General features: G+C 38.8%; 2 protein-coding genes across 5 annotated transcripts in view; both read right to left on the reverse strand.

The window, feature by feature from the left end:
• Positions 1-5,116: 5,116 nt before the first annotated feature.
• Hbe2 (hemoglobin, epsilon 2) lies at positions 5,117-6,745 on the reverse strand. The gene is made up of 3 exons (NM_001024805.1): positions 6,654-6,745; positions 6,100-6,322; positions 5,117-5,245 (listed from the first exon to the last, which is right to left on the reverse strand). The coding sequence occupies exons 1-3, from the start codon at positions 6,743-6,745 to the stop codon at positions 5,117-5,119; spliced, it is 444 nt and encodes a 147-aa protein (NP_001019976.1).
• Positions 6,746-8,762: 2,017 nt separating this feature from the next.
• The window catches only part of Hbe1 (hemoglobin subunit epsilon 1), a 177,272-nt gene continuing 163,136 nt past the window's right edge, over positions 8,763-22,898 (reverse strand). Inside the window, exons 3-6 of one of the 4 annotated variants that reach the window (XM_039106648.2) lie at positions 22,713-22,875; positions 19,912-20,082; positions 9,736-9,958; positions 8,763-9,016 (exon numbers count right to left, since the gene is read on the reverse strand). In XM_039106648.2, coding sequence (XP_038962576.1) covers positions 8,888-9,016; positions 9,736-9,958; positions 19,912-19,934 — 375 coding nt within the window. In that variant the 5' untranslated portion in view covers positions 19,935-20,082; positions 22,713-22,875 and the 3' untranslated portion in view covers positions 8,763-8,887. Of the gene's footprint in view, positions 9,017-9,735; positions 9,959-10,076; positions 10,224-19,911; positions 20,083-22,513; positions 22,876-22,898 lie in introns of those variants that run through there. The other 3 variants (XM_039106650.2, XM_063285351.1, NM_001008890.2) reach the window with 3 other exon arrangements.

Below are 22,898 nucleotides of genomic sequence, written 5' to 3' on the forward strand. Positions count from 1 at the left end.
TGTGAATTTAGCCTTCTCTATGCTCATGACTGGTTAAATATTAATAATGCTGAGTGACCAATCTTTCAGGTATATTTAACCAGCCTGTTTTCACTTTTTGTGTGTTTGTAACCTAACTCTGAAGTGACAGGTGATATTTCCATGCAGTAACATCCACATGCACTATCGCAGCTAGGATAGAATTATGTCCTATGTATTATGAATTCATCCCTAGCAGTGACTTTCTACTGACAGCTTTTAAAGTTTTTTAAAGATTTTTAAAAGAGATTTTTTATTTGTGTGGTGGTAAAGAACCCATGGCATGAGCAACAATAAGCTAGGATCTTCCTTCCTTCCTTCCTTCCTTCCTTCCTTCCTTCCTTCCTTCCTTCCCCCCTCCCTCCCTCCCTTCCTTCCTTTTTTCTTTTAATAATAAATTTCATCTTTTTTTATAGTCCAGTCATTATCCTCCTCCCAGTCTGCTCACTGTTCCTCATCCCTTCCTCCTCTCTTATCTATAAGAGGATGTCCCTTACCACCACCACCAGTCTTCCCTTCTCCCTGAGGCCTCAAGGGTTAGGTGCATTGTCTCTCACTAAGGCCAGACCAGACAGTCTTTTGCTGTATGTCAGGGGCCTTGTATGGGCTGGTGTATGCTGCCTGATTGGTGGCTCAGTATCTGAAAGATCTCAGGGGTCCAGGTTAGTTGAGATTGCTGGTCTTCCTATGGGGTCACCCTCCTCCTCAGCTTCTTCTAGCTTTTTCCTAATTCAAACGCAGGGGTCAGCAGCTTCTGACCATTGGTTGGGTGTAAGTATCTGCATCTGACTCTTTCAGCTGCTTGTTGGGCCCCTCAGTGGGCAGCCATTCTAGGCTCCTGTCTGTAAGCACACCATAGCATTAGTAACAGTATCAGGCCTTGGAGCCTCCCCTTGAGCTGGATCCCAATTTGGGCCAGTCACTGGACCTCCTTTCACTCAAGCTCTTCTCCATTTTTGTCCCTGCAGTTCTTTTAGACAACAACAAATCTGGGTCAGAGTTTTGACTGTGGGATGGCAACCCTATCCCTCTACTTGATGCCCTGTCTTTCTACTGGAGGTAGACTCTACAAGTTCCCTCCCCACTGTAGGGCATTCCATCTAAGGTCCCTCTCTTTGAACCCTGAGAGTATCTTACCTCCCAGGTCTGGTATATTCTAGCACTATGATCATTTAAAAAGAATTCATTTGTGAGATGACAAATATGTACATCCATATTCCTTTAGCATCTATTTCCATGGAGGATACTTAGAAGTCCTGAGTTTAAACTTCCAACTACATTAACCAGTAAGCTTCAGTTGTTCTTCAGCAGACTATGGGGGGCAATTTTCTACAAAATCTTATTAATTAGTTCATGTCTTTTGATAATACTGCCCGTGTCATGTTTATGCAAAATCTGGAAACTGTTCCTTTATGACAACTAATTCATGTAATGTCAAACATTCACTCAACCATTATTAGTCTCATAACTATGTCATAATTATATTATCAGTCCTGGGATTTATAATGTATGAGTGACAAGACAGAACTTTAGGCTCATTCATGAGGAGATAGAAGATACAGAAATGAATAAGTAAATCAAACAAAAAAGTTTTTTATATGCTACTCATAGGAAGAAAATTAACAATTGGGATTCACAAGGATAGGTCCTGGGAGTACGGGAATTAGTTTCTCTATGTAATGAGGAATTAACTTTGTTTTGTACAGAATGACTAGTAACCTGTCATAGAAAGATCCTGGTAAAATGTCATAGCGAAGTCAGTGTTTTGAAAGAAGAAGAAAATTAATATTTCTGTGACAGTGAAGCTGATAATGTCCATATGCATTGAATATAAAAATAATAAAGAGGACCATGGTGAGTTTGTTGTTGCAGTACATATAATCTAACAGAGGAACCCATCTTCCATGGTAGAAATGAGAAGCTGTAATTACATAACCTCTAAATACTGCTCATTTCTGATGCAATACTATTCTAGGGACACAATACTTCTCTCAAATCATCTTACTGCAAATGTATACTGACTATCATAGGCTACATAGAATGGCACATGTCTTTAATCTCAGCACTCAGGAGAAGGAGGCCAGCACATCTCTGTGATACTGAGGCCAGTACACCGTCTACATAGTAAGTTCTAGGCCCTACCCAAGCTATAGAATATGGCTTTGTCTAGAGAAATAAAACAAGAAGAACCGTTATATTCTGACCTGAATATGTGTGTACATATATGAAGAATTATTTTTAGTTATTTTTTTAATATTGGAGTGGTTATAGGCATATCTAGCTCTGAAACATGTAGTGAATATACTCTCTTCCCACCACTGCATAATTACCATCCTTCATCTCCTGACATCTAGAGCCAAAATATTCATGATGGCAAGAAAAAAAATGTATAAAAGAAATGGACATGTCTCATATTGACAGGTCCAGTAGAAACTAATTTGAGTGTCATAATCAAGGCCTAAATTTTGTTGTTCTTGTTGTTGTTTTGTTTTTGTTGTTGTTTTGGATTTTTAAAACCTATTTATTACCATAATAAAATGCAGACAAAACCAGAAAGGTCAATGTTGCTGATAACCTGAAACTACAAGAATGATTGTTCTTTCATCTTTAAAGTGGACAAAGGCAACTTAAAATACTATCCACCAGACACACTCTGGTCAATCTGTGATGGAATCAGGATGTGAGGAAATAGTTACATTAGCCAAGATGTGGTTCTCTAACTTCTACAATTTAAAGATCCCAATCCTTGACAAGAGATTGACTACGGATTGAATTTCTTTGGGCAGCTTTAAATTCTCTCAAGTGTGGTTCACCCACATGAGTCTCCCAAGCCAACATAACTTTGTATAGTTACATCCACTCAAGATTTGTGATTTCATCCTCTACTAATTCTGTTTTCTTCGCATATATTCTGGTAAATCTGACACTATGTCTCCCCCATCTCACCTTTGGTTATCACCTCAGGTTACATGCCTTGCTTAACCTCTTCATTTTAAACTTTTATATCACTGTGATTGTTCCTATGCATTTAAATTAATTTGGATCCATAAGGAGGGTATTTTTCTGAGTAATTCTGTTTCTTGAGTCAGTCGTCCTGAGACCGCTTACTCTCTACTAATCAATTCACTTGGTGTCTTTAGTTTAGAGCTATGGGAAATGAAATTCCTAGCAGTCCACATGTTAAGACAGGGCTCAGCACCAGGTTTTTGTTATTCATTCTGAGGCAGTGACTCACTGAGCATGGCTGAGCACGGTAGGTTGGCCTTGAACTCAATTCGTAGCTTAGGCAATCCTTGAAACTGACATTTTGCTTAGCCTTTCAGGTAGTGGAGCAACAAGCAGGTCTCACCAGGTATGTGATATTGCTTACTACTTAGTAAAGTGTTAACATTGAGATTTTTTTTTAAATAACGGTCCCTATTGTCCAGTTTTGCCAGTATTTTATCTCTTCAACACCTTTCAGTTTTATACAAATCATCAAGATCTAGTTCACTGACCTTAGATAACAGAACTTTTTAGTATTTGTATAGACATCTGAGTATGAAATTTTTATGCCCACATGACCTGAGAAGGTTCCACTTACATTCTTTCTCTATCATCATCCACTGCTCATATGGTCACACAGATAAGCACAGTGGTTGCATTTCTTAGCTTTCATTCCTCCTTGAGACAAGGAATGCCTTCAAATACCAAGGCTGCAGTTGTGGCTTCATTGAAAACTTTTCTTCAATATTTACTGCTTTCTATCAACTTGTCCCTTTTCTTACATGGGTCTCAGAGGACACCCAACAAAGTATCTGCTGGAGAACATTCATTCACGTTGATTCAGTTTTTTGTTTTGTTTTATTTGTTTTTGTATTTTTTTTATTAACTTGAGTATTTCTTATATACATTTCGAGTGTTATCCCCTTTCCCGGTTTCTGGGCAAACATCCCCCTCCCCCCTCCCCTTTCTTATCGGTGTTCCCCTCCCCATCCTCCCCCCATTGCCGCCCTCCCCCCAACAATCTAGTTCACTGGGGGTTCAGTTTTTAAGAACAAATACTTCCCTTAGAGTAATTGAGTTCAGTTCTCAGCATCCATAGCTTTCAACCATCTGTAACTCCAGTTCAAATGGATCCTGACGCTCATAGACTCTTGTACTCATATGCACAAACCCAAACACAGATAGACACAGAGACACTTGATTAAAAGAAATAAATCATGTTTTCTAGTCAGCTACTGGGTGGAGCCTCTAAGAGGACAGTGATGCTAGGTTCCAAGTGATGCTAGGTCTGCAAGCATAATGGAGTATAGGGTCAACCAGAGGGGATAGGTCTGTCTGTCTCTAGAGCTGTTGACTGTATGTCGAATCCATTCTCCATAATGGGCAGCCTTGTCTGGCCTCAGTGGGAAAGATGTGCCTAGCCAGGCAGAGATTGCGGGGATACCCTAGAGAGGACCAATCCTTCCAGAGGAGAACAGGAGGGGGGATATCAGAAGGGACTGTGTGAGGGAGGTATGGAGGAGGCAGCAGTAAAGATGTAAAGTAAATAGATTAATTAGTGGGGAAAAAAGAAAAGAAAAAAGTAAAAAAATTATAATAAAAGTAAATTACTTTTAAAAATAAAAAACCCCAATACATTAATGTGATCATCTCAGGCTGGGCATCAGATCTCTCTAAAGCTTTGTCTTAATTAAATGACACATATCACAGAGAGCAGGCAATCAGTTGCCATGCTTTTCTTCACCCGATATACTAGCTTTTCGTGGCTGCCACACAATTTATTCTTCAGGGAATTAACACTTTGCATTTGTACATGAGAATTTCCCCAACTTTTCATCTTTTCTGGGGCCCCAGAAAAATTCTATAACATCTACTCTCCTTTCCTAACTGCCAACACAGTTTTCAAAGAAACTTCTGTGTCTCTCCCTTCCTTTCTGTCCATCAGTCTTTTTTCTTTAAACACAAAAGGAACAGATAGGACAAAATATGACTCATGGATTACTGAGGAGAATGGACTTTATTAAGTAGAAGTCTTGCTTGCAGAGACCAGCAGAGTGGTCATGTGTAGGACAGAGCTGGGGATATGCAGAATGCTGGAAGTCAGGGAAGGGGCTCAGTGGTACTTGTGGGACAGAGCAGTGGCCACCCCAGCCACCAGCTTCTGCCAGGCAGCCTGCACCTCAGCTGTGAATTCTTTGCCGAAGTAAGAAGAAAGAACAATCACCAGCACGTTACCCAGGAGCTGTGAAAGGAAACACAAAAGGATACACAAAAATGAGAAAAGGAGATACAGAAAAGAATTTATAGGAAAAATGGTATTTGTAAGTTATCTTTCTTGAGGACTCCCCAGCAACCTATCCACTCTAGTGAGGAGGTTGGCTCAATTTCACTGCTCAAGGGCCTGCCCTCCTTGAGCTCATTAGATCCTCTCCTGCTTGCACCTAACATTTCTTCAGTCTGCTATTTTTGTCTCTTGCCCCTTTTCTCATTCACCAAGGGCCTGGCTTCACTAAATGCACAATTTCAGTGTAACAACATGTTTGCTGGAGTTCAAGTCTCCAATAATGAAGGAAGAATGCACTACTTATGATATTATTCATTAAAATTGTAGCATTTTTTAGGAAGTTTATCAAACCAATTGGGAAAAATCTGTCAAAAATTTCTCTTCTATCTTTCCTGAAGTGTCAATCATTAGAATCCACAAAATGAGGTATTTCTCCCTTCCCTAAAACAAAATGTCAATTTCAAGGGCTACTTCCACTTACATGTATGTGCTACCTTCTAAAATAAAACACAGAGTGAGGAGGATTCTGTAACCAACTCTAAGACTCTGCCCCTTTGTGCTTTGTTAGTAGTGTTCCAGTCTCAGGATTCATATATCCCAGAGAGGCATTACATCAGCTGAGTTACCGAGACAGCAAATGTCTGTCTGAAAAACTTTTCTGGGCAGTTGCAAATGTTTCTAGCAATTAGTTGACACAAGATCTATAACCGCATGTTTTGAGATCTGGCCCACCATAACAAAACAAGGCATTAACTTTTATTCTTTTCCCCATGTCAAATTTAAATTAAACACATAAGCGTGCTCAAAGTGACCTTAAAGTTCTCGGGATCCACGTGAAGCTTGTCACAGTGCAGCTCACTCAGATGAGCAAAGGTCTCCTTGAGGTTGTCCATGTTCTCAACTGCCAAGCCTAGGGACACCAGCACTTTCTTGCCATGGGCTCTGATCTGGGGATTACCCATGATGGCCGGAGCAGAAGAGAGGTTTCCAAACTTGTCAAAGAATCTCTGAGTCCATGGATATACAATGAGGAGCCTAAAACATAGCAGTTTAAAAGTCAGAGTATATCACAAACCCCTAGAACAGGGTTTTTCAAGCTATGTATGTCATGGCCCCTTTGAGAGTAGAAAGACCCTTTCACTGGGGTCACCTAACACCATCAAAAAAGACAGATATTTACATAGCAGTATCAAAATTACAGTTATGAAATAGCAACTAAAATAATTGTTTATGGTTAGGGTCATCACATGAGTAACTATATTAAAGGTTATTAGGAAGGTTGAACACCACTGTTCTAGAGGAAATTTCTGCCATGCACAAGGACAATTTCCCTCCATTCCTCCCCAGTCCTGGTCTCTGACCCTACCTTCCCAGGGTTTCTCCTCCAAGTTTTTCCAAGTCCACTTTTTCCCATATGCTTATGATAGCAGCCTTCTCCTCAGCTGTGAAGTGAACCATGGTGTGAGGTCTAGAAGCTTGGAAATAATCTCAGGTGTGCAGAAGCAAGTGTGTTTAAGAGACTGAAGGCCTGTCCTTTTACTCTTCATCCTGAACTTTTCCCCACTTCCCCTCCCCCAGGACTCTGAGACTATTGGTCAAAACAGGCTGGGAAAGAAAGGGGTGGGGTCCAGGAGGGTAAGACTTAGATAGCATTCCTACTAAGATAGTGTCAAGTAGACCCCCTGCCTGGGAAAAAGAGCCCTCCTGCTGCAGTTTTCACAGCATTTACTCTTTCTTTCCTTCTTTCTTTCTGTTTGGTTCCTTCTCCCAACAGGAGATTTGCAAGGGTGTCTTTTCCAATCTTTCCTTTTTGTTTCAGACTTAGAGGGACTAGTAGACTGAAGTTCAAGCATAGACAAAGATGGGAAAGCCCCAGTGAGTCTGAGGCTCTTTGTAGGTCTGTGACTTCGGACTTAAGTGACAGAAATATGCCTCTTACTCACAAGCCATGTATTTTCTGTAGATTTAGGCCATGATCTTCCTAGTTCCCAACAGCCCTGGGAAGGCAGTCCCATTGCTTTGCAGTTTCTAAGTAGGAATAAAGGACTGTGGTATAGTATAATATGCTTCTGCATTTATCTTCACTGTACTAGTATATGTTCTATAAAATATATATTACATGGAGGAATCTACTGTTTGTAACATGGCATTTTCCACCATGTGTATACACTGTTTCTGCAGTCAGTCACTAAGCACTGTGCATTCCTACAGGTTCAGCCTTTTTTGTGCCAACGGTTAAGTACCAAAATAGCTGAAGGACTGATCTTTCAGATTGCTTCAACCAGGCTCTGGAAGTGGCAGGGATATTTCCATTCAGTCCACATGCCTTGTCACAGCTGGGACAGACTTAAACATTAGGAAAATTATCTCTAGGTTTTATTTTCTAATAATAGCTCTAATAATTTCTTGGATCCTTCTATATAGTGGTATGACAGTAAAGAAAATATAGTCTGAGAGAAAACCAACTATATATTTAACATAAGACATGTGTGAGATGGTAGTAATGTATACAGATCTACCATCATTACCACCTGAACTCCAGGTCTAAGGGGAAGCAGTAGCTTTGGTCTCAGTAGCATCCCCCTTCATATATTCAAACATAAGTATAGAGATACATGCAGAGTCATCACTTAAAATAATAAATTTGTGAAACTTTTTGAAATTATAATAGTTACAGCATATCTCCCTTTTCTTTTGCCATTCCATTTTGTCATTGTTGTATGCATGTATGTATATGCATATATGTTTATGTGTATTCGTATATGTATAAATTATAGTCTTTTTTCATGAAGAACACTCTTTGCAATAGATGAAGACAATTACAGAAATCCACAATCATTCAAACTTCAGAGTTCTGGAGCCTAACCCCAGTGGATACATCTACAAAAGACTCTCCCACTTAAAGTTCAGGGAATACTTCAGAAGAAAAACAAAAGATTGTAAGAGCCAAAAGACCAGGAAGTTTGCTGTGATGCACATTTGCTAAAATGGGTGGGGGATAGCCCATGAGACATCAAACATACACACAGAATTACAGGCAACTACAGGATGCTGAGAGCTGGAGCAAGTGTCTTCACCAGGGTGGAGCACACCAATTGGTTATCCCATAAATGCTTTTTAGAAGAATGTTAATTCTGTCTTAGATCTTGGATCTCATGAAAGCTTTTCCTTAATGGTAATGTGATATCACAACCTGATGCCAGATATTACCTGTCACCCTTTTCTTCACCCTCTATAATAAATTTTCATATGTTCCATACACAATTCCTTCTCCACTAAATTTCTTTCTTCTCTTTGAGAACTCTTTCCCAGCTTTAGACTTTCCTTGGCCCTATAGAAGCCTTCTATGGCATCTATGTTTCTCGATTGAGTTCCTACAGTTTTCGAAGAAATGCCTGTGTCTTCCTCTCTTCCACAAACACATCAAATAGGTATCGTTAGCATAAAAGTAGAAAAAAAGACAAGACAAAATGAATTTTTGATTACCAGGAAGAATGATCTTTATTAAACATGCTGTCCTTTCAAGGACCAGTCCAGTACTCATGTGAAGAAAGAGGGCAGAGGGGACACACAGGATTGCTGGACAGCTAGAGAAAGGGCTCAGTGGTACTTATGGGACAGAGCAGTGGCCACCCCAGCCACCAACTTCTGCCAGGCAGCCTGTACCTCAGCCGTGAATTCATTGCCGAAGTGACTAGCCAGAACAATCACCAGCACATTACCCAAGAGCTGTTGACAGGAAGACAAGAAAAAGATTGGTATGTTAAATGAAGAGTCAAAAAATATTCTTAAAAAGCAAAGAAATATTTTGAACCTATACTCTTTAACACATTCAGCTTCAAAGTTCTCTCAATCATCTCTGAGGGGATAGGTTCCATTTCTCTATTGTACCCCTCTCTCCCCACTCACCACTGCCCTGCCTGAATTCACATTCCCACCGTATCTATTTGCCTGTCTTGTTATTCTCATCCTCCAGTTGTCTAATATCTGATATATAGAATTTCTATGCTACAACTGCTCTTGGTGGAATTGTAAAACTACCACCAAATGTAAGAACAAGCCTCCATTTGTCATGATATTCATTTGGGAATTTAATATAGTTTTGTATGTTGATTGAGAAATTCCATCTTTAAGTTGTCTCCGAAATCTTTTCTTCAGCATTAATAGGACCCACAGAAAGTTAAGGTATTTTTCCTCTCCCAATTCTACTTCTCCTTGCACAGATCTGCTATTCTTTCACTCTACTCTCCACAATCAGGCCAACAAAATTCTATCATGACAAAATTTTCTAAATGCCTATAAACTAATTTCTTACAGCCATTCCCTGACACTCTGCCTAGACCAATGAGCTGTGACAGCTAGGTAAGCACTCCCAACTCATATTGTCAGCTTCTATTTTGCCCCTAAGACAAACCCAAAATAAACTTGTGAGCTTGCCCTAGACTCACTTTGAAGTTCTCAGGATCAACATGTAGCTTGTCACAGTGCAGTTCACTGAGCTTGGCCAAGGCAGACTTGAGGTTGTCTAGGTTCTTAATGGTTTCTCCAAAAGCAGTCAGCACCTTCTTGCCATGGGCTTTGACTCTTGGGTTACCCATTATGGCAGAGGCAGAGGACAAGTTCCCAAAGCTGTCAAAGAATCTCTGGGTCCATGGGTACACAACGAGAAGTCTGTGAAGTGAAGAAAAACAAGTAGAAAAATCAGAAATCCTCAGAATTCTTGACTCCTAGCTCCTTGTCCAAGGAACTATTCATCCTTCTCCCAGATGCATCAACAGCCAATTCTTACCTTCCCAAGGCTTCACCACCAACCTCCTCAACATTCACTTTACTCCATAGGCCATTGATGAGGCTCTTTTCCTCAGCAGTAAAGTTCACCATGATGTCAAGTCTGGGAGGTTGCTGGTGACCACAGAAGTGTCAGAAGCAAGTGCATGCTGCTGCTAGAAATGGTGGCCTTTTATGTTTCACAGACAATGCTCTGACCCTTTGTTCTGCACAATTCTTTGAAGTCATTGGCCAGCCTGACCCATGGCCCTCATGGGCGGAGCCAGGTCATGGGAGGGTCAGTGATAACTGTACACTGTGTTTATGATAATACATATTAGATATGGAGGCCTTCTTTCTTCTTGGCTCCTCCTCAGCGAAAACTGTCTCTGTTTCGCTTATTCTCTTTTCATTTTCTACTCTTCCTTGTAAACTTCCAGTATAACACTCAGCTCTCTCGTCACATTTTCCAACAAGCATAGAGAGAAGAGCTTAGCCCACTATAGGAAAAACTTTCCAATCTAAAATAACTTTACCATTCAGGTCAAGAAAAAGGAATTTGTGCTGTGAACACAGAAATGTCCACATTACATCTACTTCTCCTTTTCTTGGGATATGTGGTTTATAACTATATCTCCTAGATATATGTTACTCCAAGCAGACGCGAATCATACATAGTTGCATCTAGCAGATGAATACAGGAGCAAAGGATTGACAATGGGTCTGAAGACTCATCAAAACTACAACAGGGAATGACATTGTAGAGAAGATGGATATAACAAGTTCACGTTCTATGCTTCTAGAGAGTCCTCTGACCAATCCTCTATGGATTTTGGCTCCGTTGGTTACATTGCTCTGAGCTCTTTCCTTGCTTATTGTCATATACATATTTCACATGAAACGGTAACAACTTTAAACTAGCCCTTGTGATCCAACTGAGGAATGAGGGAGTTGATGCATCAATAACCTTGAGAAACATTTGTAAATAGTCAGTGTTTGTTATAGGTGAAGTATGGCTAGTGTACTTAGTTTCTACTCTCTTCTTGGGATTACTAGCTATCTCTTAAATATTAGACCTGAAATTAGAAGCCTAAACGTGTATGTGTTTAACTGCATCCACGTGCAGGAAGGGTAGTTTTACACCATCCTATTTAGTCTGCGTCTGGTAAGACAGTTATCATTATCCACCCTGCATTTAAAGGAGGGGACAAAGTCACAAAAGTGGTATAACTATAAGGTGAGAGAACTGTTGAACAAGGGAGGAAGGATCCAGATTTGTTCACGATTCGGCTTTCTATCTACAGGAGAGTTCTCCTCCATCCTGCCTGTGGCCCGTTCTGCCTGCATTTTTCTTTTACTTCCTCTATCACTCCCTGTGCTCCTAATAACCCTAAGAGTTTCTCTTCCTTCATTTTGTTTAGTTTAGTCCAATTTATTTTTTACATTTGTTTATATTCTGGGGCCCAAGTGCTAGTACCTGTTTTTCATTTAGCAATGTGGCTTCTGTGTCTCAAACTTTGTGGTCCAAATTTACCCAGAGGATCTTCTCTATAACTTTTGGCTTACCTTGACTTTTATGATGATTCCTTATGTATATAACACAGCCATTTCTGACACATGAGAACACCTCTCCACTTCTTTCTCCTATTATCACAGAAGCTTTATCTAGTTCAAAGTCTTCCCAAGTTGGCATTATTACAAACCATTGAATCTCTGCCCCACTCTCCGTTTTTACTCTACATTATCTTTTGGGCACAGATTCTAGCCCACGGCCAATATAGATGTGAACTTATCTTTCCATGACATAGACTAATTTGGCAAACTATTAACTACAAAATAATGTACATAGAAGTATATGTATAGGATTGACTAGAATATGGATGTAGTTACCTTATACATATTAAAATAGCTATGTTTGATGTGACATTGCATGTACTGTCTTATAAACACATTAGATTAACTGGAAGACCAACAGTAACTATAATATCTACTTCATACAGACTGAGAGGAAGGATATCTGAAACAACTAGAGCATAACATTTTTAAAAAATTCTGTGGGTCCAATTTAAGTTTTTCTTACAGACAGTCTAGGAAAATATAACTCTAGGTTGAGAAAGATATTTGATTATTCAAGTTTAAGACTGAACAGACAAAACAGCTGACTGTCAGCCTGAGAGCACAACAAGACCATTGTCTCAAAACCCAAGCCTGAAATCCTCAAACAATGCAATGGGCAAAGCTCTGGGAATGGATTCAATCCTTATGGTTGCAACAATGTTTTTAAAAGAAAGAATCAAATGCTGTGCTAATTTTAGATGTTATTAGTATGGAAAACTTTTAAAAGTATTGTATGCAGTAAAATAGGCCCTTCATCAAAAGTGTTTCAGTGTTATCCAAGAAAAAAATAGACTCTATAGATGTTCTTCATCATAAATAGTTTTAAAATTGAAAAATTGTGAGAGAAGTTTCTGAACAGGAAAAAATGTTTTGCAATTCTTCTTTAAAAGAAATGGTCACCTACTCTGCTTCCGTTGTGTGTCTCCATTCATATTCCCAGAACAGCAATAAACTGGATAGAATAATTCTCTTAGGTGTTTTATTAACCAGGAATGACTTACATACTAGTGGCAGCCAGGTGGCAACCCTACAGAAAGCCTCTACCCTTTCAAGGAACATGCCATGGACAATGTCAGGGACACTTCATGCACCAACCTCGTTATTCGAAGGTGAGTTGTAGGGACAGACATGTCTTATTCTTAGACTGAGTTCCCTCCCTTTTCCCTTCAGAGCAGACAACTGCTTGACTGACCTCTGGGGTCACACTGAAAAACCAGAGAAGCGTATGACTCTTAATTACCAAGAGAGTTGTTACTAGGAAGAGAAAATAGAAAACCATAGTCAGCCAGGTATTCTCCTTTTCCTGCAGCTATTGAACTTGAAATTTATACTTGAACCTGGTAACGTGAAAAAAGGCATAAATGTCCTATATTCTCCCAAATAGTTCCTTTAATTTCTTGGCTTCTTTGGCATATTTTAATGTTATACAGTATTGCTATATTTATTGTACAATACAGTAAACATAAACAAACTGATATGTAGAAGTGTAAAACATTTAAGCAGTTTCTCCAAAGCAAAAATAATAAAATGTGACCATATAAGTCATGTTACTTGTTCAGGCAAGAACAAAGAGATGAGTCACTTGTCTAAGACTATTACATCTTTATTAAACTATAATTTATTGTCATTATTTAAATTCAAGCAAAACAAGTCAGACTGTTTCTTAATCCCATTTTTACTTTCTCATTGACAGGAAGGTCTCATACCTTCCACATAAAACAATTTTCTGCATTTTTACAGTATCCCATAGTAGCCCATTTGCTTGTCATCTTCATGGCATTCTTTTTTAACTTGAGTCCTTGAGTAAATAAAGTTGTCCATTCTCATGATTCAAATTCCAGAGAACTCTTATCTTTTTATGTTAAATAATTTTACCTGTGTATTTTATAAACCAAGAACAACTTATCCGAACACTCTGGCATAGTAAAACAGACACTCTTATTAGGGTAGGTGGATACTTTTTATTTTCAATATTTCCCTTTAGTTTATACTGCTTCAGTTTATACCTTGGGAAATTGGCAAAATGCTTTGTTTTAGCTAGCTAATTATTTCAATTAATAATGGTGAACTTTATTCAAATATAGCCCCTCTTAAGTACATACTAACTAAATATTTAAATAATTTCTAAATAAAGTTGGTTCAAAAGCCATACTGATGTACAGAGATTAAAATTCTATGGCTAAATATGATTTTTAAAAGGTTTAATTGTATGCTTAGGGTCCATCCATACTTGTAGCTTGCAAAGTGAATTTGGTAAATTTTCAATTTGGCAATTTCTGAAACCTAAGAAAAAGGAAAAATAGTATATCTTGGCTAGGCATGCCTCTTCAGCATTTGCAGTGTCCTAGGTAAAAGCTACAGCTTAGGGTAATTCCTAAACTGTAAACTCACATCTCTGTAGGAAAAGAGAAAGATATGAGGATTGGCCAAGTAAGCAGAGATTAAATAAAAAACACCTTAACAATGACCAGACCCTTTCCTTTAGCAAGGTCACCACCAGTAGGCTTTGTGAGAAACTGAGACCCTGGGCTCATTGTCCCTGACATTGGCAATATTTAATGATGGTTCTAGCCCCACACTTTATAGTACAGAAAAGTTATTCTGAAAGTAAGTCATCTCAGCATCTAGTTTATTGAATCTAAGACATCCACAAAGGGAAGGAGCTTTCCTTTTTCAGGATCCTAGACCAAGGTACCAAGAGAACAATTCTCAATAATTCAGCCTCACTCAAGCGTGTGTTACAGTTTCTCACTAGACCGATTTTCTTTCCTCCATCTTCTTCTTTCTTTTTTTCTCTCTCTTCTTTCTCTTCATTTTTTCTTCTCTGTCTAGGTGCTTAGGGTTTTATTTTAATTTTGTTTTATTTTAATGAATAGAGATAGAAAAAACTGTTCTTTTTCTTCTTCTGAAACTTGGGCTGCTGACAGTATGGGTGGGGTCAGAGACTGTGGTGACAGATAAGGACCAGAGCTGCACAGAGCTGAGTCAAGGTTGGGGCCTCCCTGAGATGGGGATGGGGGAGGGAGAAGTCAGAGTGTTTGGGCTCCTGCTTTCTTTGTCCCATCATTGCTCCTTCATGAGTAGATAAGAACAATGAGCTATGGGAGAGTGTTTGAGGATCTGGCTTAGGAAAGCCTGATAAAATACATTTCATGAAATATACATAAAAGTTTATAGATATTACTATAAATGGGAGGCTATTACCAAAATTTTCAAGTATACAGTGTCAATATAATTTATGAAGACCACAGAGTCAAGGAAATAAATAAATCACACTCTCAAAATCAACTGAGATGTAATTCTTTTTAGAAAAGAAAACAAACAACCCACCCAAATGATCAAAGAAGGGCTCAAAATATTGGGAAGCAGTTAAAATGGTTTCAAAACAAGGGACTTTTAACTGTCTGTAATCTTATTAAATCTGATATATGATTTAAAAGTTAATAATTAAGGAACTGGCCCAGTAGGAAGCTGCAGAAAAGAACTGTTTCCTATTGGCTACCCTAGAGATATTTTGATTCTAACATGCTTTCCCCAGGCCACGGCCCTCCTTTCCCTAAAGGACATGAATAAAAGTCATAGCTGAGCTGTGGGAACAATGCTGGTCTCATAATTTATACATATTGCAGGATGCCTGCCATGATTGCACACACTCATGCTCACACTAACACATGCTAATTTCTAAACTGGAGTATGTATGGTATAAGAATTTTGAGGCTGAATAAGTAGTAACTTTGTGCTGACCTCTCTCCAAGCCTGTGTTCATTACAGTCATGACCTCAGAAATGCCTGGCAAATTCTACTAGATTGGAAATTAGAGAAATTGGAAATTATTTTGGAACTTTTCTATATATTAGACCTTTAGTCAAAACAATGTCAGGACATCCCTCACAGATGGCAACTAGTAGCTTAGAAGCCATGACTTTTTAGCTGGAAGAAGTGTACATTTTCTTTGAGGAGAGGAAACTGTGATGTCGGCACAATCAGAGGAAATACATCTATGCAGAGAAAGCCTTTGGTACAGAAGCGGTGGCCTCTACAGTAACCAAGAAGGACTAGGTGCTTCCTTTTCTTCCTCCAAATATGCATTTGCACCCCAAAGTATCACCTGTCTTTCTAGGGGTATCCCTACACCCTGATGAGTATCTCTCATGTTCACAGTGGAGTGAGAATGGTAGAATTCTACTTATCCAGCATTTACAATACTGATTCTAACCTAAACTAAGGCTCAGTGCTAGAATACAGGGTACCTGAGAACTTGTTTACGAACTACCTAGTACAAGTCCAATAACCCTACTCTTCTAATAGCATTTGATTGACTACTGCATTGACTACTGCATATTTCATGAACAGAACTCTGTGTGTGTGTGTGTGTGTGTGTGTGTGTGGTTTGTGTGTGTGTGTGTGTGTGTGTATACTAAAATGTGTTGCTTCTAGGTATGAGACTAAATTAGCTTTCATTTCCAAAAACTGATTGTTTTATGACGTCTAATAAGTATCATGAGAATTTTTAACCAGAAAATAAAATATTTTCGGTTATGTCACACAGCATGGCAGGGTTTACTTTTCTTCATGATGCTGGTGGAGGTTGTGGGTTTTTTTTTTTTTTTCAGATAGCAAACTTCTTTTCTTTCCACCTTCCCTGTGGACTTCTTCCTGGAGACCCAGATAGCACTGATCACTCACAGCTGCAAACATCTGGCCACACACCCTAAGGCTCAGCATTACTCAGCATGACTCAGCACTGCTGTGCTCAAGCTAGATGCTGGCTCAGAAGGCCAAACACATGTGAAGGGTGGGAGTGGAGTGAGAGAACTGAGTCAGCCTGGATCCAGCCAACCTCCTCTGGTTTTGGACTATGGTACTACAACAATTGAGATCTAGAGACAGAATATGAAGAAACAGAAAACCGGAAGTTACTTAAATCAGAGATGGGAGCTGGAGAAAAACAGAGGGTTGTGAATGTGTAGGAAGCTTAATAGTCATTCAGGAAATGTTTGGAAAACCCCTGCAATGTGTTGACACTAAGATCAATGCTTCAGGACTAAATAAGACTAACACATGCCACTTGTCTGCCAGAAGTCCTGTTCAAAATTAACAGTTAATCATAATTCAAGATTATAATGTATTCTGTACTTTGTAGAGATTATAAGCTTGGAAATATATGTCTTTCTCAATTCAAATTCCTTTTAGAAAATAAGGGGTGGGTAAAACATGAAATAAAATGTAAAGACCATAAACTGTGTTTTTCTTATTGAGCAGGCTGTGCTCTCTCTCTGTTCAGAGCAAAGTATGGGAACTAGTCAAGATGCACTGACTCAGAAGCCCCATTGAAGGAACAGATAAGGCAACTTCCTCATTTAGCACAGGCTTTTCTCCTGTTCTCTTCTACACCAGACATTTCAGGAAACAGGATGCCAGTGAACGTCTTCAATGAATACAAGCCCATTTCTAGTGAAACTAAACCATCAGTGGTCAGTATTTTAATTGAATATAGAGGTCAGGAGGTCACACCTTTATCCTAAAACCTCAAGAGGCAGAGGCAGTCAGATTTCTGTGAGTACCATTTGATTCTGATCTACATAGTCCGTTCCATGCTAGAATGGCTATATAGTAAAATGCTGACTCAAAATGAAGAAAGAAAAGGACAGAAGGAAAGAAGGAAGGAAGGAAGGAAGGAAGGAAGGAAGGAAGGAAGGGAAGGAAGGAAGGAAGGAAGAAAGAAAGAAAGAAAGAAAGAAAGGAAGAAAGAAAGAAAGGAAGAAAGAAAGAAGAAAGGAAGGAAGGAAGGAAGGAAGGAAGGAAGGAAGGAAGGAAGGAAGGGAAGGAAGGAAGGAAGAAAGAAAGAAAGAAAGAAAGGAAGAAGAAAGGAAGGAAGGAAGGAAAGAAAGAAAGAAAGAAAGAAAGAAAGGAAGGAAGAAGAAAGGAAGGAAGGAAGGAAAGAAAGAAAGAAAGAAAGAAAGAAAGAAAGAAAGAAAGAAAGAAAGAAAGAAGGAAAGAAAGAAAGAGAAAGAAAGAGAAGAAAAGGATGGGGACCACTTATCCTAGAAATGTTACTCTTCTCCCTGTGAAGTCGCCAACTGTCAACACCTCTTCCATTAAAGATGTGAAGCTCTCCACACTCCATGCAAGTGGGTTAACAAGCTTGTTCTTCTTATCGATGTAAATTTACCATTTATTAAACATGAAGGCAGTTCTGCATGGTAATGAGATCCATTTGCTTGCTTCTTTTTACATTAAGAATGACATGTCTTGGGGGTTGGGGATTTAGCTCAGTGGTAGAGCGCTTGCCTAGGAAGCGCAAGGCCCTGGGTTCAGTCCCCAGCCCCGGAAAAAAAAAAAGAAAAGAAAAGAAAAAAAAAAAAGAATGACATGTCTCAATGCCAACGAACCAGAGCTTCCAAAGACTATACATGGACTGACCCTGGACTCTGACCTCATAGGTAGCAATGACTAGCCTAGTAAGGGCACCAGTGGAAGGGGAAGCCCTCGGTCCTGCCAAGGCTGGACCCCCAGTGAACAGGATTCTTGGGGGGAGGGCGGTAATGGGGGGAGGGTTGGGAGGGGAACACCCATAAGGAAGGGGAGGGGGAGGGGGATGTTGGCCTGGTAACTGGAAAAGGGAATAACATTTGAAATGTAAATAAGAAATACTCAATTTAATAAAGGTGGAAAAAAGAATGACATGTTTCCACGTTTCTTTAATATTTGATACTGTAATATATACATCCTAAATGTTTTCCAGCTGATTATTTGGAATTTTGAAATCATCATGTTGAGAGTACTACTTCACATAAACACATAGTACAAAAAAGTCGGGTATTTTTGTGGCTACCTGGCTTTGAATCTTCATGAAGTAAATGTTAGAAGAGGTGATCAGGGAGATGTTGGTGTTTCTACTTCCTTGAGCCCACAATAGACAATTTTCTTTCTGTTGTGGTGTTACAGGATTATTCTTCAGCAAGAATAGAAATAATCCTGTAGTGTCACTTTGGGGAGCTCTGTGGACTTGGGCCAAAGATGTCTTCTCTTTAGTTCTCAATACCACATGCCCATAAGAAGTAATGTATTATATGTAGCACAATAGATAGTTCACTTTGGTTATGATCAATACTTCAATTTTATATACTCTTAGAAATTCACTCACACTGTTATGTTTGTGTTCCTTCCTCATCAATAACGAAGACATGAATGATGTCATGAGCATAAGTAAATTCATAATAATGATTTAAATTACACTGTAGCCAATCAGTACTAAAAATATCATTTGATTTAGTTACACATTCATTAGAGAATTGAAATATCATAGAACTACAATGGCAAATTCCATGGAAAATTTTCAATTGAGTACTATTCTTAATTTTCATTTAGTCTGAATCACTGTATCTTCGAGTATCTCTCATCAGGTTTTCAACTCCTTAATTAATGTTCTTCTCAATTCCTGCTGAGGTTCCTAAGACTCTTCTATGCCTAAGATTCTTATATATCTTCGCATGATGACAGCTTAGGGAGGTGTTCTTGGGTTGCAAAGTGGTTATCAATGGGCTTCAAGTTGGTCTGTGGACTTAGGTGAAATACCTGGTTAGATGGCCCTAATATGGCAGGGTATAGGTTTGTTATTTTTTTAATAATATCTAATCCATTGGTAATAAGTCATAAGGCTTTAAGGCTGCATTAAAATTCTTAGAGTGTCTCATTATTTTCTCTAACTTATCTGCTGTGTAGGCTTCCTGCTTCTGAGAAAGACTGTTCTTAGCTGAACTCTTGGGCACTGATGTATAGAATTGTGTCTTTCACTTGATTCATCAAATACCCACTCAGGATAGGAACGATTGTGAACCTGATTTTTATAAATGATGAACCTAAAATCAGGAGTCATGGAGTTTTTTTTACATAGCTGAAAGAATGAGGATCTCATGTGGTAGAACATAAAAAAAATATCTTATGCTTTTTCTCCCCACCCTTTGTCCTGCTGTTCTCATGTTTAGGTCTATCTTTTCTGAGAGTCACAGACTCCACCCTGAGCTGAAACCCAGACCTGGTCATTTATCTGAGCCAGCATGTATGTGACCCTTCTTGATAGCTGGCAGCTGGCTTCAGATGTATAGGTATGGGACCTCTGATAGACACATTTTCCAAAGCAGCATCTCTCAGTCTCTAAGAGGCCTAGGGTTTGCTGAGTCAAAGTCCTCCATAGTAGGTTCCCTAGAAACTGTGCTCCCAAATTTACACTTGCATACCTCCTGTTTGTTCTCTCCTCCATCTGTAATCGAGTTCCTCTTCTTCACCGAACCCACTGAATCCTCCTCAGGGCAACAAGTATCACTCAGCAGCAGCTTCACACTGAAGACTCTTGTATTTCCCCAGACGTTTTGACCTTAGCAAAATGTGCTAACTCTTCTGAGCTCAGTCTTATCATAAAAAAGGAAAATATTACTGGAATTTATTCATAGACTGAATTGAAGACTTAGCAAGTAAATTGTTGGACTATATAGAGCAAAAGACTTTAAGTGGTGGTTGATCTTATCACCTACTAATCTCTGTCCTGGAAAACCTCATTCATCTTTCACTCCTTTATGTAGCTTTTTTTTTTTTTTTTTGCTTATATGAATCTTCTTGTTACATTCCCCTTACTGTGTCCAGATATGAAAGTAAGTTTTAGAGTGAGTCACCTGTGGTCTTTCTTAATGAAGTGATTCTCACATGGACCATCTCAGCAATGCAGAGAATGTGGGAGAAGAGCCGGAAGCAAAGCAGGGGCTCATGAGAATATCTAAACTCACTACCGCTCAGAAAGTGAAAATACATTCTAAACGGCTCCCAGGTGCTAGAGGAACTTCTGTCATGGGCATTCTGACTAGGAAGGCTCTGAGATCGTGAGGAAGTAATTTCAGTATGGAAGGCTGATAAAAAGGGAGCACTCCAAAATCTAAGTTACTCAGGAAAGCATCTTATAGGAACGAACCATGCCTAGTCTAGTGTAGAGTAGAATAGTTTAGAGTAATGTGCTTTAGAGTAGTGTAGAGCAGTGTAGTGGAGAGTAGAGTAACATAGGGAAGTGTAGTACAATGTATAGTAGTGCAGTGTAGAATAGTGTAGTACGGAGTAGTGTAGAATAGTATAGTAATGTATAGAGTAGTGCAGTGTAATGTAATACAGTGTAGTATAGAGTAGTGTAGAGTAGTATAGTATAGAGTAGTGTAGAGTAGTATAGTATAGAGTAGTGTAGAGTAGTATAGTATAGAGTAGTGTAGAGTAGTATAGTATAGAGTAGTGTAGAGTAGTATAGTATAGAGTAGTGTAGAGTAGTATAGTATAGAGTAGTGTAGAGTAGTATAGTATAGAGTAGTGTAGAGTAGTATAGTATAGAGTAGTGTAGAGTAGTATAGTATAGAGTAGTGTAGAGTAGTATAGTATAGAGTAGTGTAGAGTAGTATAGTATAGAGTAGTGTAGAGTAGTATAGTATAGAGTAGTGTAGAGTAGTATAGTATAGAGTAGTGTAGAGTAGTATAGTATAGAGTAGTGTAGAGTAGTATAGTATAGAGTAGTGTAGAGTAGTATAGTATAGAGTAGTGTAGAGTAGTATAGTATAGAGTAGTGTAGTATAGTGCAGTGTAGTGTAGAGTAGTGTAGTGTAGTATAGAGTAGTGTAGTGTAGAGTAGTATAGTATAGTGCAGTGTAGTGTAGTGTAGTATAGAGTAGTGTAGTGTAGTGTAGTGTAGTGTAGTGTAGTGTAGTGTAGGTTCTTGACTCATTCTTTATATTTTGTGAGGTCTCTGAATTTTCAAGGTGCCCCAAATTCTTTACCTGCTAGAGTTCTGACTATGGAGAAAGAATTACCGTTTCTACTTGATTCAGAACTAATTGACCTGTTTATTAAACTCAATGTATCCATTTAATAATCTGACTTATCTCATCAAAAAGTAAAGGAAAAGCCTTCTTTGCCTTGTCCTATGGCTCTCATTGGAAAAATAATCAAGCTTAGGAATAAATGTTAAAACATGTAGCTTTTCCTACCTATATGAATATGGACTTCATCAAAACCAGCACTTCTTGAGCTTTTCATCCATGGGGAAAAACCATCTATCATAAGGATGAAGGGGAGCTCATGGATTTTGAACTGAGCCCTTTTGTTTTGCCAGGTAATTTTTTTTCTTTTGGTCTTTGGAAACAATGGTTTTATTCGTGTTTTTTACATATGTAATATATCTTCAAATAATACATAACATTATTTCAAAGCTTTAGTGCAATATTTAATTGTATTTTAGCACATGTGTTCTTCTACTGTCTTCTTTATTTCTTTTATTTTGGGGGTTATAATATAATTAAATTATTTTACTTCCCTTATCTCCCTCCAGTACCTATCACACACCCTCTCCTTGTTGTATATAAAAAAATATGTAAAAAAATTGCCTGCCTGTCATTGTCATGAATCTCCCAAAGACAAAAATGATGGGCGTTTTATATATATATATATATGTGTGTGTGTATGTGTATGTGTATATGTATATATGTATATGTATAAGTATATATGTATATATATGTGTGTATGTATATATATGTGTGTATGTATATACATATATATTTAGAAATACTTCAATCAATCCTAAGTAACACAACCATTTTATATTGGAACAGTAAACACAGGGATGCCCTTTACCACATGCTAAACATAAACATAAACCAGAAAACCATAGTCTTTAGGCTCATGAAGATAATTAAGTCATGGAACATGATCATGTCTATCCAGTCCACCTTCTCCACTTAAGATAGTCTATCTGGCCTTGAGTAAATGGTTTGGGATCCTCTGGATCTGGAGTTGCAGGCTCCCATGAACTACCCTGCATGGGTGCTGAGAACCAAACTCAAGTCTCCGTGACGAGCAGCAAACATGCTGAACCTCTGAGCCATTGCTTCAGTACCATGCTATAAGTTTACAATAACTCGGGACAATAGACTGTAGAAACAAAAATATGTCTTGTCAGGGCCAGTTAATGTGGTTCACTGGATCAAAGCACTTGTCACACCAGACTGATGACCTCAGTTTGTCCCCAGATTCCATGTAAACAGCTGGATGCTGTGGTGTCTATCTGTAATTTCAGCACGTCTGTGGTGAGATGGAAGGCAGAGACAGGAGAATTGTCCTCAAATTCACGTACTAAATCCACTGGAGAGCACAGATCAGCAGGAGTAAGAAACACCCTGTTTTGACAATGGGAAAGAGA

The sequence above is a fragment of the Rattus norvegicus genome, chromosome 1 (assembly GCF_036323735.1).
Source record: "Rattus norvegicus strain BN/NHsdMcwi chromosome 1, GRCr8, whole genome shotgun sequence".
NCBI lineage: Eukaryota > Metazoa > Chordata > Mammalia > Rodentia > Muridae > Rattus > Rattus norvegicus.

Bases quoted from the DNA above. Each gene is read 5' to 3' on its own strand.
- Hbe2 (NM_001024805.1), bottom strand. From the start codon at position 6,745: ATGGTTCACTTCACAGCTGAGGAGAAGGCTGCTATCATAAGCATATGG. The intron at 6,323-6,653 runs GTAGGGTCAGAG...GCTATGTTTTAG, and splicing joins GGAGGAGAAACCCTGGGAAG to GCTCCTCATTGTATATCCAT. The intron at 5,246-6,099 runs GTCACTTTGAGC...TTCCTTTCACAG, and splicing joins TGGATCCCGAGAACTTTAAG to CTCCTGGGTAACGTGCTGGT.